This window comes from Gymnoscopelus braueri (assembly GCF_963280865.1).
Source record: "Gymnoscopelus braueri genome assembly, chromosome: 11".
Classification (NCBI taxonomy): domain Eukaryota; kingdom Metazoa; phylum Chordata; class Actinopteri; order Myctophiformes; family Myctophidae; genus Gymnoscopelus; species Gymnoscopelus braueri.
Genome location: NC_137613.1, coordinates 16,321,214 through 16,338,323, shown reverse-complemented (window position 1 = coordinate 16,338,323; position 17,110 = coordinate 16,321,214). Strand labels below are relative to the sequence as shown.

General features: G+C 41.7%; 2 protein-coding genes and 1 pseudogene across 3 annotated transcripts in view; 1 reads left to right on the top strand and 2 right to left on the bottom strand.

Annotated features, from left to right (window-relative positions):
- The window catches only part of LOC308094829 (uncharacterized protein), a 31,141-nt gene extending 28,695 nt beyond the window's left edge, over positions 1 to 2,446 (top strand). Inside the window, 1 exon segment of the mRNA XM_080441655.1 lies at positions 1,721 to 2,446. Coding sequence (XP_080297781.1) covers positions 1,721 to 2,205 — 485 coding nt within the window. The 3' untranslated portion in view covers positions 2,206 to 2,446.
- The window catches only part of LOC308094827, a 71,685-nt pseudogene extending 55,181 nt beyond the window's left edge, over positions 1 to 16,504 (bottom strand). The window contains exons 1-8 of the transcript in view: positions 16,342 to 16,504; positions 16,169 to 16,218; positions 15,528 to 15,791; positions 14,676 to 14,748; positions 11,616 to 11,815; positions 11,204 to 11,252; positions 10,823 to 10,980; positions 10,033 to 10,144 (exon numbers count right to left, since the gene is read on the bottom strand). The product of the transcript in view is annotated as an uncharacterized misc_RNA (transcript). The remainder of the gene's footprint in view (positions 1 to 10,032; positions 10,145 to 10,822; positions 10,981 to 11,203; positions 11,253 to 11,615; positions 11,816 to 14,675; positions 14,749 to 15,527; positions 15,792 to 16,168; positions 16,219 to 16,341) is intronic.
- LOC308094828 (uncharacterized protein) lies at positions 8,951 to 9,592 on the bottom strand (the record flags this gene model as incomplete). Its single annotated transcript, XM_080441654.1, has 1 exon — positions 8,951 to 9,592. One exon carries the CDS (start codon positions 9,590 to 9,592, stop codon positions 8,951 to 8,953), a length of 642 nt encoding a protein of 213 aa, XP_080297780.1.
- Positions 16,505 to 17,110: the final 606 nt, after the last annotated feature.

Sequence of the window (17,110 nt, the reverse complement as noted above, 5' to 3'; positions counted from 1 at the left end):
CAGTCCCTGGATGCCAATTCAGAACCTCTGCCCCACTTTTCACATGGCCCTGTTATAGCGCCACCAGGAGGCCGATTTGTGCAAAACCCATTTTTTTTACATTACTCGTACAGATTTTATCCAAACATCACGCAAATCGGTACACATGATCTCTTTAGTCATGTGATCAAGATGGATCTGTTTGATTTTTCATATTCCATCCTGATTGGCTAACATTGACATTTAAAGTTTGCAAGAGTTGCCCGTTTTGAACAAAATGCCGCAAATCATGAACGCAGTGTTCGATTGCGGTGGAACTTTGCACGCAGATTCGCACTACGTTGAAGAACAAACGCCACCCTTTTAACATTTTTCTTTTTGAGTGGTGCTAGCCACTCCAAGGACTGACTTTGTCCGGGTGTCCGTCCGTCCGTATGAGCACGGCCTCTCTGTATGTTTGAGCACAGCCTCAACAGCTGCGGCTGATTGCAACACAAAGATGCAACCAGTTACACTAATTATACACACACACACACACATTTTTTAGTAAAAATACTTAAAATGAGTAAAAATACTTAAAATGAGTAAAAATACTTAAATATTAGTAAAGATACTTTAAAGTTCCTAAACTGAGTAAAAATACTTAAAATTAGTAAAAAAATACTTAAAATGAGTAAAAATACTTAAAGATGTTAAAATGTGTAAAAACACGTAAAAATCAGTAAAAACATTTTAAAGTACTTAAAATTAGTAAAAATACTTTGAAGTCATCAAAGTCTGTAAAAAGTAACTAATGAAATGAACTCATGAAAGGCACCACTCTCTTCACACTGGGTGTGATTTTTTATATTACTCCTACAAATGTTGTCCAAACATCATGCAAATCAGTACACGTTATCTCTATAGTCAAGTGATCAAGATGGTTCCGTCCGATTTTTTATATTCCATCCCGATTGGCGAATTCCAAATGTTGCTGGCCCACAATAACCTACCTGACCTTATAATGTTTTTCTTACAACTGGAAAGCAGAGTTGTGATGCATCAGGTGAAGGAATTAGCTGTAAGAGACGTTTTTCCTTAAATAAGCCAGGTCATTTTCCATTTCCTTACTCATGAGATAAATACATTCCTTAACTCTTTAACTGCGATCCACCCGGCGGTCGCCTCAAAAGACGTAGGGGGGTCTCGGAGAATCAGGGGGAAATAATCCATTCCCTAATTATGGGCAGTTGAATGTGGCTTGTTTTTGTCCAAAACAACAGAAAGTAGAGAAAATGTATAAATCCTATAACACTAAACTAAACCAGCTTAATTTTGTTGTGATCACGTGATGTCTGTCTGGGTGTACTCTTCTTGGGTGATCCTAGGATCATTCACAGGCTGCGGAAGAGCGCCCTCTATCGTAAAACCACTGAAAACACACATTTGCGGTGTGAGACTTGGAGAAAAATGACGAGAGATCTCGTCATTGGCAGTCAATGAGTTAAAAACAAATAAAGACAGGCTGCAGTCAGAAAGCATCTGTGTCACTTTAGATCTGTTGACACAAATTCTCTCTTCTGGGGGTCCCTGGCACAAAACATTTTCAGATGGGGGGGGGGGGGGGAGTCCGCAGCCAAATACATATCATTTTGGGGGTCCTTGACATTACCACTGATTTAGAAGGCATTTGTAGAATCGGCCTCAGGTCTTAATGGGTTAACTAATTGTAGCTGAAAACAAGGCATTACTTTTCATCCAGATTACCATCCAGACGGTGGCCAAAATCAGCCAAACATGCCAATGACACCATCACAGGAAGTGAAAAAGTTGCGGTCAGTCTTCATTAAGCGAGTGACGGAGCCTGTGCTCAATCGTCTGATGGACAACCTGTTGGAAGAGAATGTTCTCAATGATGAAGAGATGAACTCTATCGGAGCGGGGAAGTACAAGGAAGAGAAAGTACGCTGTTTCATCGACATGGTGAAGAAAAAGGGGGACGAAGGATGTTCAAAGATGATTAATGCACTTTATCAAGAGGATCCCACCCTTCATGAAGACCTGGGTTTGAGCAGGGACGTGCTGGCCACTGGGGAATTCGGGAAAATTCCAGAACGGCCGCGCCATTTACGGGCCGCCAAACCGCCGGTGGGCCACAAAAAAAAAAAAAAAAAAAAAAAGAAAAAAGAAGGAAATAAAACGTTTTTTTTTGCTCCCGTTTTGGTCCCAGCACGCCCCTGGGTTTGAGCAAACCTTGATTTGTCGTTAATAGAATTCTGTGTTGTTGAGGATTCTAATGGTTTATGATGATGAGAAATGATGTGATCATCAGGATCTCAAATGTATTGGTCAGGTATGACATAGTATGGCATCTTCATTGAGATTTCAAATAATAATGTACATCAGTTCAGATACATTTTTGACAAGACCCACTCAAAATGAGACCTTCTTGTGAATGAATACATTTTGTGTTTGTTGATTTTTTATTTGTTGGCTCTTTATTTGTTTATTTTTATATAAATATTTGTTTTACAACTGAAACGCTTTACCATTGTTTTATCGTTCACTGATTTTGATTTAACATGCTTAATATTTACGGTGATTAGCTTTTCTTCTTTCTTTCTGTCTGTCGGTCGGTCGGTCGGTCGGTCTGTCTGTCATGCCGTGCTGCTCCTCTCACATGGTCAACCTTACATTATCAATCAATAAAATGTCAGGTAAGCTACTACAGATTTAACTGACACATACTCTCTGGATTCATGCGATCAAGATGGATTTTTCTAATTCCATTCCGATTGGCTACGATTGGTATCCAGTTTGGAAAACAAAAATGCCAAAAATCATGAAAGCAGTGTCCAATCTGGTCCAAATTTGAATCACCAATTGAGGGGCCTCTAAACAACGCAGATCCAAAAGCAATTTCACCACAAATTATATAAATGTCACTTTTTGTTGTAGAAATGTGATTCATTTTCCACCAAATCAAACACAAATGGTTTTGTGAGTCATGTTACAATGACCATGAAACATGCTTTTGATACTATATGGTTGAAGTGACAGACAGACAGACATACAGACGGCAGACAGTGTCCAGGGGTCCTAGCCTGGCATGGCCAGACTAATATCACTACGTAGCTGAGGGCTATTATATTTTTTTTGCACTGGCAGATTCGTCTGGTTTCCTGGTGTCACTTGAACTGCATAGCATTTAAACCCTCGTCCCACCACATTGAGATGATGTCCCACATTTTCATTGTCTTTAGTTTTCAAATGTAACCTGTGTGGCTCTTGTTACAATATGAGTGTGGTTATATAGCAAGTGTTATAACGTTAGATACTTATGGTTAAGGGCTAGTGATCAGAAGTTGTTAGGATCGACTATGGAGCCAGGATAACCAACAATGACACCAAAATGAGCACCACTGCACAACTGTTACTCTTTGGAAGGATAAAAGTTTCATTTGAATAACAATAAATGGTGTGAGATTAAATAGGAAAACAATTACAATAAATAAATAAACAAAGCATCTTTTTATGATACAGACCCGGGTAATTGGAAAATTGGCCAATATCTATCAAAAGTATCTAAATTCCAAATCTCCTCAGTCTGTTACTGATTATGCACTCAGTTTACCACAAATAGTTCAATTCACACCACTGTGGAAGTGGCATGTGTTTGTCCTACCACACTGTGGAGGTTGGTTTGTCCTACCACAGCAGTCAACGTTGCCAATGACTCAACGGCATTGACTAATGGCTCACCACCTATTACCAAGGCAAAAGGAAGAATGGTCTCGTCTCCAGGCAAAGGGCTCTGACCCTTCAGGTATGAAAACCTCATGTGTGCTGTTATCTGTTGCATTTTGAAAAGCATTTTAGATGAATGTAAATATTAACTAGACCTAGACAATGTTCCAAATCAAACAATCACTTTTAGTAGAAAAATACATTTCTACAACAAAAAGTGACATTTGGCTATGCGTTGTTTAGAGGCCCCTCAATTGGTGATTCAAATTTGGACCAGATTGGACACTGCTTTCATGATGTTTGTTTTCCAAAAAAGGGCCCCTACCGCAAAATCTGGATACCAATGCTTCGGTCGTTGGCGTACACGTGAACGAACCGCTCACTTCCTGAAACTGTTAGGTGCAGGCTTTCGTTCATGCCCACCATTTTGGGGAATGTTACACATTGTACCACTCAAAGTTTAATTATGCTGAATAATTGTATTGATTGTATGTATGTATGAATATCATGTGGATGTATACTTACAGTGTAGCTCCAGCTCCATGGTATCTCATGGTGTTTCTAGTAGTACAGTACAGTATTTATACTTATAGTGTAGCTGTATGGTATCTCTCATGGTGTTTCTAGTAGTACAGTACAGTATTTATACGTATAGTGTAGCTCCATGGTACTGTATATCTCATGGTGTTTCTAGTAGTACAGTACAGTATTTTGTTCTGGTGTTGATTAGTGAGGTCAGCTCAGGTCACCGACTAGTGGATTGATCCTTCCCCGTTTTTTAACCCCATGCCATCAGGATTTGATTATGTGATTGCCGGCTAAACATGGAAAAACAACCGATCATCTTCACATACAGATGTTTTCTTTCTTTTTTTCTTTTTTTTTTTATCATCCTAGAGCCAGATTAGCACCCCTGGGGGCCCCTGGGCACTGAAGTTCCAGAGGGCCCCCCGTGCGTGCTCACACACACATGCACGCACCACCAGTGTTGGGCAAGTTACTTTACTTTAAGTAATATATTACTATTACTTATTACCTTCCTTTTAAAGTATTACATTTCGTTACATATTACTGTCTGAGCAACAGTAATATATTAATATTACATATTACTTTTTAGTTACTTAAAAAAAATAAAAGCTAAAATTGAACAATTAAATAATCTAGATTTTGTATTATTATTATTAGCCCACAAATTATTTTTGGAAATTGTGATTAATCACATTAGAATCACAGATTAGAGATTTTATGTATTTTCCCCTATTTTCTGTATTTTTCACTATTTAAAATATAGTATTTCTTAATTTTTAAAGGTTTCATGACGTTCAGTTTTACCACACATTAAAAGTCTTTGTCATGGTCCTTCAAACGTGTATAGAAAGTTTTAACAAAAAATTCCACTCCATTGATCCATGGCAGGTGTTTTTCTCTCACATTTCTAAAGCCTTTTCAACTGCAATGAAAAAAGAAATCTTTGCCTGCGGGTGTCGCTGGTGAGGGATTTTGCCTGTGAGATATACAGTACCATGGAGCTACACTATACGTATAAATACTGTACTGTACTACTAGAAACACCATGAGAGATACCATGCAGCTACACTATAAGTATAAACTGCAATGAAAAAAGAAATCTTTGCCTGCGGGTGTCGCTGGTGAGGGATTTTGCCTGTCAATCATCGCCTCTGCTCCGCCCCCCCCAAAGGAAAGGATAGGGGAGGGGAGGGGCGAGGAGGAGAGTGGGCGGGATTAATCGACTGTGACCTCACTGTCGAAGGGCCAAGCTCAGATTACTTTTCAGCCTAATTATTCCGAAAACCCCAGACCACAGAAAATCCACTGAATGTTCAAAGTTCAGATTGTTTAGATGTATTGGAGGTCATAAAACCCCCAAAAAAACATAAAAAATAAAAAAAGTTAAAATGAATGTCATAGAACCTTTAATAACCGACAGAGAGTCAGAGACAATATTTAGCCTATATATGGTTCTGTACAGTGGCGGAACAACTGAAAGCCGGGCCGGGAGGCACAGCACAGTGATCAGGCCCCCCCTGCGCACCCGCGCGCGTGCGTGGGTGCACATCCCGCGCGCGTGCGTGAAGCGCACGCGCGAATTTTTTTGCGGGTTTTCGGCAGATTCGGTAACTTTTTGGGGGGCTTTTGGTCACTTTATTTCGGTTCTAGGGTTAGGGTAGGGTTAGGTTAGGGTTATGTTGTTTAATTCTTATTTTTGCCTGATTTTACCGATTTATTATCTGACGGCACGGGCCCGCGAGGGTCGCGGGCCGGGAGGCGGCCGCCTCCCTGGCCTCCCCGGACGCTCCGCCACTGGTTCTGTATCAGTGTATGAGTCAGTTTTAGCAGATTTCATTCTAATTGGCTTCTGTAGACTGCCTATGAATTTCATGGGCCTGGGTAGGGCCACCTGGCCTGGCGGAGATCTGCCCTGTTGCGCAGCACCACAGCAGCAGGTGAAGGCAATTAACTTAAACAGGAGCTGCGCAGCAAAAACGGATCCTTTGCAAAAGGATTATTTATTTATTGTCCATCAGAGCGGTGAGATCACAGCTTCTCTCTGCTTTTGTATGATATTGATAGCCTAATCTTTGGATCTGTTTGCAGTTATTAATTTGTATTGCTGTTGATCCGACGTCGGGTTTTCTCTCTCTCTCTCTCTCCCTCCCTCTCTCTGTCAAAAGTGTTGCTTGGCTTCCGCGCATTATAAACTGGAATATAGGCTTTAAATCTAACCTATTTTTTTTTTTATCATCCTAGAGCCAGATTAGCACCCCTGGGGGCCCCTGGGCACTGAAGTTCCAGAGGGCCCCCCGTGCGTGCTCACACACACATGCACGCACCACCAGTGTTGGGCAAGTTACTTTACTTTAAGTAATATATTACTATTACTTATTACCTTCCTTTTAAAGTATTACATTTCGTTACATATTACTGTCTGAGCAACAGTAATATATTAATATTACATATTACTTTTTAGTTACTTAAAAAAAATAAAAGCTAAAATTGAACAATTAAATAATCTAGATTTTGTATTATTATTATTAGCCCACAAATTATTTTTGGAAATTGTGATTAATCACATTAGAATCACAGATTAGAGATTTTATGTATTTTCCCCTATTTTCTGTATTTTTCACTATTTAAAATATAGTATTTCTTAATTTTTAAAGGTTTCATGACGTTCAGTTTTACCACACATTAAAAGTCTTTGTCATGGTCCTTCAAACGTGGAGGAGCTGCGCAGCAAAAACGGATCCTTTGCAAAAGGATTATTTATTTATTGTCCATCAGAGCGGTGAGATCACAGCTTCTCTCTGCTTTTGTATGATATTGATAGCCTAATCTTTGGATCTGTTTGCAGTTATTAATTTGTATTGCTGTTGATCCGACGTCGGGTTTTCTCTCTCTCTCTCTCTCCCTCCCTCTCTCTGTCAAAAGTGTTGCTTGGCTTCCGCGCATTATAAACTGGAATATAGGCTTTAAATCTAACCTATCACTGGTCATGTGCAGCGTTTCACTTGATGTTGAATCTCAACCAGAGAACTGCTGTCTACCATTACCATATTGACAGAGGTGCACGCTGTGCGTCCTGGCCGTCTCCACGCATCCATTCAGTAGCCTACAAGGGACAGCGAGGCGAGTGCACTGACTCGCTGCGACGCTGCCTATTACATTACACCCGCCTTCTTTGGAACTGTATCCGGTGCAGTCCACACACATATATATATGCATGCTCACAGCTGTTTCCGTTTCCTTTGATTCTCTCTAGGCCGGATATGCAACCTGGCAAAACAAATGGACCAAAATCTTTTTTGGTCGATTTTTTTTTTTCGCGATAATTAGTAATGTAGTAACGTAGTGTCATCTTACTACTATATTACAGCTTCTCCTTGTAGTAATGCGTCATATTACCCGTTACCGCATTTCGGTAATATATTACGTAACGGCGTTACGTTACTAACGCACGTTACCCAACACTGCGCACCACACATCCATTTTGAGCTTGCGCACCAATGTATCAAATCGTGTCCATCATATACCTATTGCTCAAAGGCTGCAGTCCAGCTGAGCAGATTTGCCTATAAAACACAGTCTATAAAGTCCTACATTATACAGTTTCATAGACCAACAACTGCAATTCACTCAAAACAATGGCTTAAATCACAAGCAATTATATGACTGCAAATATAATAATTAATAATGCAACACAGTAAAGGGGCTTACAACTAAAGTTACAGTCATACTGTATGTATCCACTGGCTGGCGTTCACTAGAAATTTAGTTTTAATTTGACTGACCTTCATGAAATTGATTTTTGTGTCAGTGCAACTGATGTGTCACTGGTGTACACTTTAAAACACATCTGGATATTGATTGGAGTAGGTCAGAAAACTGACTTGCTTCCCGACAACCATTTTCAATACAGTTCACACCAACTATTCCATGCAGCGCATGGAATATAGCCTAATGTATTAGTGCGTTTTATTTTAGTTGAGCTTGCAACCCGTTACACTCCCCTGACATATTTGAGGCATCCAGCCTCAAATCGCTGATCATCTTCATCAGCCAGACAGATAATGCTGCAGTACTTTTCCTTCCTCACTCATTAATTGGATTTAGAACATAAAAGCCTTCCTGCTTGTTGATTTTTACCGCTCTGATAACACAGAATCTATACCTGCTCTCTCTCCACCTCCTATGCTCCATTGATTGATTGATTCAATATGTTATTAGGCAAAACAATGTAAAACAGCACAGTTACATTTAAAATACTTTGTCTAAAAGGTCAGTTCAAAAAAGGCTTTGCGGTCTTGTTTCCATTGAGGTCCTTGGTATTCAATTCATAGTCATATTCACCTGTTTCTTGGCTGTGTGTTTTCCACTTCCTGTCGGATTTCATTGGATATCATTAGTCATCTGACCGGTTTCATTGGATTTCATTGGATCAAAAGACAGGAAGTGGAACACAGTGAAAAGCCTAGGAAACAGGTGGATATGGTGGCACCAACAGTTCACCGACACAGAACAGCCAAGCTAGCACATTGTCACTCGCTCACAACCAGTCACCACTTCCACAGCCTTCACAATAAAACAATCAATCATGAGACTATTATTTGTTTTTCTGGAAACATTTATTTAATTCCGATTCGATAATTATATCATGATCAAGAGAATGGGTGATATTTTCGCGGAGCAAATTTTGTATTTCTTCCCAAACACGGAGGGCCCTCCCTCAGCACATGGAGCCCTCCCTCTCCTCCTCCTGCAGGTGGTATTCTACCTCGTCCATCTCTCTCTCACAGTCCTCACATCCCTCCAGCCCGCAGCCCTCCACCACCACCACCCCGTTGTGAGGCTGCTCCACCAGCCTCCCTCCTCCTCCCATTATCATTCCTCCTGGTCCTGCTAATCCTACGCCCATCACTCCTGCTCCTGCAACGGCACTTCCTATCCTCACTCCTGTCATCCCTGGCCCTCCTACCACCATTCCTCCCCCCATTCCTCCCACCCCGATCCCTCCCCCGCCGACCATCAGGGCCCCCCCGGCTCCGTACGCCAGAGGCCCCACGGCGGGGCCCATTCCTCGGGGCCACAGCGGGTCCAGGAGCGCCCCCTGTTGGGCCAGTTGCATCAGCTGGCTGACCGAGTAGATTCCGACTCCTCCGACTCCAGGTCCCAACACCATGCCTCCTCCTGCTCCTCCTCCTCCTGCTCCTCCCATCACCACCTCGTCGTAGGAGGGGGCGTGGGAGGCGGCCTGCGCCTCCTCCAGCCGCATGCGGGCGCGGGTCCGCATCTCGATGAGGGTCTTGGTGTAGGAGTTGAGCGTGGCGACGGCCGCCGCCATGCAGCAGCTGAACGACAGCCACGCCATGCTGGGAGGGGGTGGGGGGGGGAGTAGGAGGGAGGGGGGAGGAGGAAGGAGGGAGTGGGGGGGGTAAGGGAGACACAGAGGTTGTTTGTTTTAAACAGCTCATCATGGCTCTTTTTGACTACAAGAACTATGCGGACCAACCATACCGTGACGTGAAACGTATTTCACAGGTGGATTTGTTTCTGTATTGTCCATGCCAAACAGAAACAAACTTTTCAGTATTACCCGTATAACTCTGAAAATGTGACCAAATTACAGCCAACTAGTTCAATTTGATCGATTTTTGGAAAGGAAATAACTCTGGAGACATTATTGATTAATTTTATTATAATTTGGTATTACTCTCTAGAGCGTTCAATGAAGAATGGTCCCCAGTCTCCAGTCGTGTCTTTCTCAATGATGTCATCGCTGTGTGAATGTGGTCAGATGAGGTGACTTACGCAAAGGACCAGCCATAGTCCCAGGTCTGTGGCCTCCAGTCTTTAGGGCCTATGGTGACGGTCATCTGGAACACTGTGGAGTACATCATATGAGCCACCATCCCCATCAGCCCTGAGGAGAGATAATGCATGTTCTTCATTGGGTCAAACTCTATTTCAATTTTTTCTATAACCTTTATATTTTTTATATAACTTTGAATGTTCTAAGTACATGCCATTTGTTTGTCAGAACCTTCCCTAAAACATCCAGCTCCACACGTCCCAGACTCTTCTCCCTTCTGGCTCCTATAAACTGTGGAACAAACTCCCCATTGCAGTTAGAACTGCAGACTCACTCCCAATTTTCCGTCGTAATCTGAAGACTTCAGACTTCGCAACACTTGCCCTAGCCTTGACGACCACGCGTATGCAAAGGCTAAATGTAATTTATATAGCATATTATTTAGACAGATGCCAGGTTCATTTGTTGACCTGGCATCCTATAATATTATAATGTTTAGACTGATGGTTCTTGGTTTACCTATCCTAGATTACTGAGGCACTACACTGTCTCTATGCATTTGATGAATTACCTATTAATATTTGATGTTTACCTTGCTTACTGTAAATCGTTCTGTATAAATGCCTAAATTGTAAATTGTCTCCTTCAACTAAATTCAGCAACTAAAAAAAAAAGTCTAGGGTGCTCACAAAAGCCTGCGTAGACGTTAAAATGACCCCAAACATGTTTGAAAGTGAAATGTCCCTTTAACTTATCGATTAGTTGAGATTACTCATCTCATCTTCTGACCTGAGAGGACGGTGCACATTGCGCGAAGGCGTTGATCTTGAGGGCGTTCATCTCCCTCTTGGCACAGAGACACAGCACCTCCACCCACATCAGCAGGAAGCCCATGGCCAGCAGACCAATGTACGTGCATTCACTGTACACTGAGAGCCACAGCACCCCTGCAGGACAGAGCACAGAGAAGAGTTGGAGAGACATTACACACACACACAGAGAGAGAGAGAGAAAGAGAGAGAGAGAGAGAGAGAGAGAGAGTCTAAATAACATACTGTACATTGAAACTATAGGACACCAGGTAAACAATGAACCTAGCATCTGTCCCCCGCCATCATACCTACGCGTACTGTATGTCTGGTGTCATACAGTACAGTAAACAGTACAAACCTTGGGTCTCTCCTGGTGTCAGCTCAAGGAAGCTTCGACATTTCTCCACCTGAAAAAATTAATAAACCAGACAGATAGTCACTGTTTTGTTTTTGTTCCTTTTGTACGGTATTAAAACCATTAACCATTAAACACACACACACACACACACACACACACACACACACACACACACACACACACACACACACACACACACACACACACACACACACACACACACACACACACACACACACACACACACACACACACACACAGTTTCCTTGTCCACACAATAAAGCAGCAGCTTTCTCCGGAATAAATAAAATAAGCCAATGGTGATCAGTTACAGTTACAGTCCATGCAGCATAATTCAGGTTTTCTGAAGCTAAATAACATTAGACAAAGAACACAGAGGTCTATGACAGACATTCATAGCGTTCTTGTGTAGACGCCAACCTTGGCCTTTTCCTGCTGCGATGTGAGTGTCCATGTCTCTCAGCCCCGTAAAGCAGTACGGACTCCGCAGTAGCCATTGACAGCCGCCTCTTGAGGTCATCTCCCAGATTTCCACACTTTCCTCATCCCATTCAAGAGATTCCAGGCAAGTGCCCCCCAGACCTTCAGATCCTGTTCCGTCGAGGCAATAGACGGCAGTCGAAGACAGTGTGCCTCAGAAGACTTGGATTAAAGGCCTGGTCACTGGTTGACTTCAACTGTTCTGTAGAAAGCTGCTGGGAACTCGTGTGGGCAAAGAAACTTACATGTTTCAACTGACATGAGGGCAAGTAGATAGTCACATTTTTGGTTGAACTATTCCTTTATAATGAATGCCATGTGGCCCATAGAGCAGGAGCCTGTTTTTAATGTGTGTTTTAATTAATGTGATGCATTGAGGCATTTGGAGGGGGGAATGGTGAAAATATATCATCCTAAATAGATCAGCCAGCAAAAATGTTGCCCTGTATAATTTCTCATCAGTATGGCACATGGTGCAATTTCTCCAATTTACTTTACAATGTGCATAACATTCATCCATTAAAACACACAGCCAATCACACACCAATGGTGGAGGAAACCATGCAAGGCACCAACCAGGTTTGGATCATCGGGAGCGGTTAGGTATGGTGTCTTGCTCAAGGACACTTAGCCAGGGGAGCCGCCGAACAGGGAACCTATTAATGATTCCAAGATGACCACACTACCTCCACCAATGAGCAACCTTCCTGTGACACAGGAAACAGTGAAGGATGCAAGCTGATATTACTGTCTTCAGAGTGTTTTCTTAGGGAGTGTAACTGTTAACCCAATCCACTAATCTCCATTCACTAAGAACAAATTCAAAATCGCCACGGATCAGCCAAGACAAGGCCTTCAGGTGCTGTCATGGGCAGTTTGTTTCACATATATGTGCTGACTCTGATTGATTGTGTCAGTGTGTGTAGAAAAACTAGGGATGTATTATTTATTATTGATTAATAAATTAAAACATTAATATTTTTGTTTTTTTTAACTGCTCTCAAAACCCACCTTCAATATGGCTTTCCCAGATAACTGCACACCTCCCTGTCTCACTGATCCACTGTTTTTATTGATTTAATTCCTTAGTCTTAGCCTTTCTTTCGTGTTTGCCCTAATAAAGTAGATTTTCTTTTTTCTTTTTTTGTGTGGGATTTTTTTTTAACAAGAGCAAAATAAACCACGCACACAACCAACTTAAATCAAAATATACCTCAAGCTACATCTTTTTATTTATTATTAACAAAAATAATTTATAGCCAACTTATTGTGAAAAAAAAAATATTAGTCCAAAATAATATACTCTCCATTTGACCCATCTATAACAAAGAGACTGTGGGTATGGGAAAAAAATAAGTGCTTCTCAATAAAAATATTTGAAACAAAATCTGCATACATATACAGTATGTCAATTATAACTGAGACTATAGGAAATAAAATGTAAAATAAACTAAATCATGCTGCTGAGGTAGAACATCTTACAACAAAAAACAGGCATTGTCTTCCAGACGCTCGATTCATACTTAGTCACACAACAGTGTCGCGTGCCGAAAATAACAGACTACAATCTCAAGCAACATCTTTCTAGTTTTTTCTTTTTTTTTTTAAACAACAATAATTTATAGCCAACTTATTGTGAAAACTCCCAAGAAAATAAAAATATTAATCCAAAATAATATACTCTCCATGGGCGTGAATGGTTGCCGAAAGAGCAGGGAACCCTCCGTTTTACAGAGCCTTGAACACTCTACGGGACCACAGAAGCAAGACTCTCCAACCCCGGTGTGGCTCATCTTCAGCCAGAGACCGGGCTTGAATTGGTCGCCGAAAGAGCAGGGAACCCTCCGCTCTATAGAGCCTTGAACACTCTACGGGACTATCCTATCCCGGTATGGACTCTTAATGCCAGACGGAGACAAACAGACAAGATACTTTATTGTGTTGGTGCCTTTGTAGTGGCTGAAGGTGGCACTCCTGGAGTCAAGGTTTGTGGTCCTCTGCAGAGAGGTTTCTGCACAGTCAATGATGCAGGTTGTAATTTTAAGAAATTGCAATGGCATGTTAGTTGTGAGGGTGTCTCTGGGAAGCCATGAGACAAGCTCTGTGACTTCTGCATCCATACAATCTATCCAGTACGAAATTATCTTGCTTGCCAAACTCTGAGACACTTTGAAACGCTGAATGACTTTATAAATGTCATCAGAATTTGATCGACAACAGGAAGGATGAAAGACTTTTTTCTGAAAGGCTCCAACACTTGCACCATAAGATAAAACTGCACCAGATGTATTCCAGTGAACACCTTAATGCGAACAAGCATGGTGCTCGCCACATTAGCCTCCGTGCCTACATCACACTGTGTAGCTTTATTTGCCGTTTTGATTTTCGGTGAACTGTAGCCATGGTCAAGCATTGAGGGGTCTTCCCGCTGCGTTCCAGCATCTCGGTATGTCGGCTTAGTGGCACATGTCTGACAAACTGTCTGGTCATGCTGAGGTGCTGCAAGTTCACTGGAAGGCGTGTCTGAAACAAGGCAGAGTGAAAAAAAGATGCATGTAATTATAATCTAATAATTCTACAGCAATGAACAAGTAATGTATAGGTACTGGTAATACATGTACTGTACATGTGTATCTATGAGCTGACAAACTGACAAATTGTTCTGCCATCACAACATTGCATTTCCAAAGAATGCAAATCAAATGCATGGGACTTTAACTCACTATCATCTACCTGGCATACAGATGTAAATAATCTGGACACAACGATGCACCCGTGGTGGGGCGGGCGTGCCCGGCATCGTTACATTGTACCCCCATGTAGAAACGATGTAACGATGACAGGCAAACCTGCCCAATGGCAGATGTGCCATGCATCCTGATGTTGCAAAGTTATATTGTGCCCAAAAATAGTTTCCTCAAGACAGTCAAAAACATAGACCACTATGTAATAATTATCTCAGCTTGCTTACCATCAGAGTGTTGGTAGATCAGGTTGTTCAGTACATGACACATGAGGTGCATCAGGTTCACAGGAGGATGTTTCTACAATGGGGCAGAGACTTTTTTATTTATTTTATTTATTTTGTTGTCAGCAATTTATTTAAATTAAGTTATTTCTGATCTATAAGCTTATAGAGCAGCTTATATTCATCATTCAAGAAAGTACAACCGGCTTAAGTGGATAAACTGCTACAATTCCATTTTGTTTCACAGTGACTCACTCCCTGAAGAACTTCGACACTACATCCTCTGAAGTCCCAAACTTTCCAGAGTTTGTGATGGTTGATGATGTTCAGATAGAGTATTATGACAGCAACACACAGAGAAACGAAAATGAAGAACAAAATAAAACCACGGGAAAAATGTACAACTATAATTGGTCGCATTACGATTTCAGTGGACGAATAACTATGTAGCCTACTGTACATTAATGAGAGAGGCATGTTTTTTTTTGGAACATTCAATTATTTATTGACAGGCCAGGGTTCCTAAATCATAATTCTCAGCTCATGGGAAGTATTTGTAGGCCTATAAAAATAAATGAAACACGGCCGCAATAAATAGATCCAGGGAGGTCATTAGGAAGAAAATCAACGAACAAAAACTCAACACAAAATAGATAAATATTCCCAGGACCCTTGATAACTCAAAAAATCTCCGAATGTAAAAACAACAAAAAAACACCAGCTATTTCTTCGCCGTCAGGAGTGGGACGGGCTGGCTATTTATCAGCTGGAAGCTTGGGAGAGAGAGGGGAAAATATGATTACTACATTGTGCTATAAGTCATGCTTACATTGTGCATTAAAATGATGACCATACTTGTTTTTTCAGTATGCAGACTTCTAATCCCAGCTTCACCATCTTCCTTCTTTTAATTTCTAAATCAAATGGCAGGGTTTTTTTCTCCCTCTCCAAAAGAATCCTCTCCAGCAGGATTTTCTCCTTTTCTAGGAGGATTTTCTCCTTTTCTAAGAGGATCTTCTCTTTCGCAATCTGAATCTTCTTTAAATCTAAATCGACCTCTGCCAACTCAATTTGGCGCCGCAAATGAGTGGCATAGAGGTTTTTCACCATCTCTGTAGTCTGTTAAACACATATCAATTAGCACAGCAGCAGGAATTGTGCATTGGGGTGAATGTCCTTAAGTTAATACTCACTGCATTGCCAGGCTGGCTCGCAGACTCCTGGCTCTGTCCAGCAGTTTCTGCATCTGCTGGGTCCTGTTAGGAAATTATATTTTCTTTGACAACCACATCACTGACTTCATAGCCAATATGGACTAAATAAGTATAGGCCTATTTTTGTTTGACACGCGATTGACATGATACCTCCTCCTCCGCCGACATATCTGCCTCTGCCTCCTCTTCGTAAAAGCTCTGCACCTGCACATTCAATAGATCAGTGGAATTTAGAGTGTATTGACCTAGTGCTGACAGGTGTCATCAAATTATAATACTCACTGGATCCTCATCCTCCACTGGCTCCACAAGAAGGATGGTGCCACCTGACACTGCAAGACAATGTCAGACCTTTAATAATTAATCAGACAGTCCACGTAATAACACCATGAATGGTTGATTGTGTTCTATGTGCAGTATAGGCTATTGAGCAAATTAAATTAATGTAGACCGACCCGTAATGAAGGGGGCAGACACTTGGCTGGACACCGACTCCGTCGATGTCCCCCCCGGGATCCCCTCCACAACAGGCCTTCCCTTGTTCAACGCCAGGGCTAAATCTTCTGCTGGTGTGTAGTCTTCGGTGGGAGGACCGGGTGCATTTCTCCTTTCCGACATGTCGCCTTTCCGACGTTGACGAACCCTATACCTAACCCTAACCCTAACCGCACGCGGAAGCCACTAGTCGGAGTGGTGAGATGTCGGAATGGAAGGAGCACCCCGGGAGGACCACCACCAGTGCCACAGACATAGTTCTTTTTTTTAATAGCTAAAACCAGCAAGCAAATAAAACATGTCAGCAGGCACATACGTAATTTATCCACCTTCATTTGTATATTGTATTCAATGTATTAACGCACTTACCACTCTGCAAGATGTTCTTGTATTTTATTTTAATCTGGCCCCATGTCCTGACTGTGCCAGTCCTGTTTGAGCTTCATGGACATTAATAAGTTAAGATAATTAATTATACAATTATACAATGCATTGGGGGCCTGTAGATCTGCTATTTTTTGGCCGAAGTTCTCCTCAGAATGGAGATGCTATGGGTTCAAGTGGTTAAGGTAAAACAAAAAAAACATATCACACACAGATTTGGCGGCCCCGCTGTAGTAACTCTTAGGACCCCTTAGGAGTCCCGGAGCCCCTGTTGAAGACCCCTGAACTAGAATAGGCCTACCTTACAACCATATTAAGCTGAACAGTACAGTATATAGATAGATA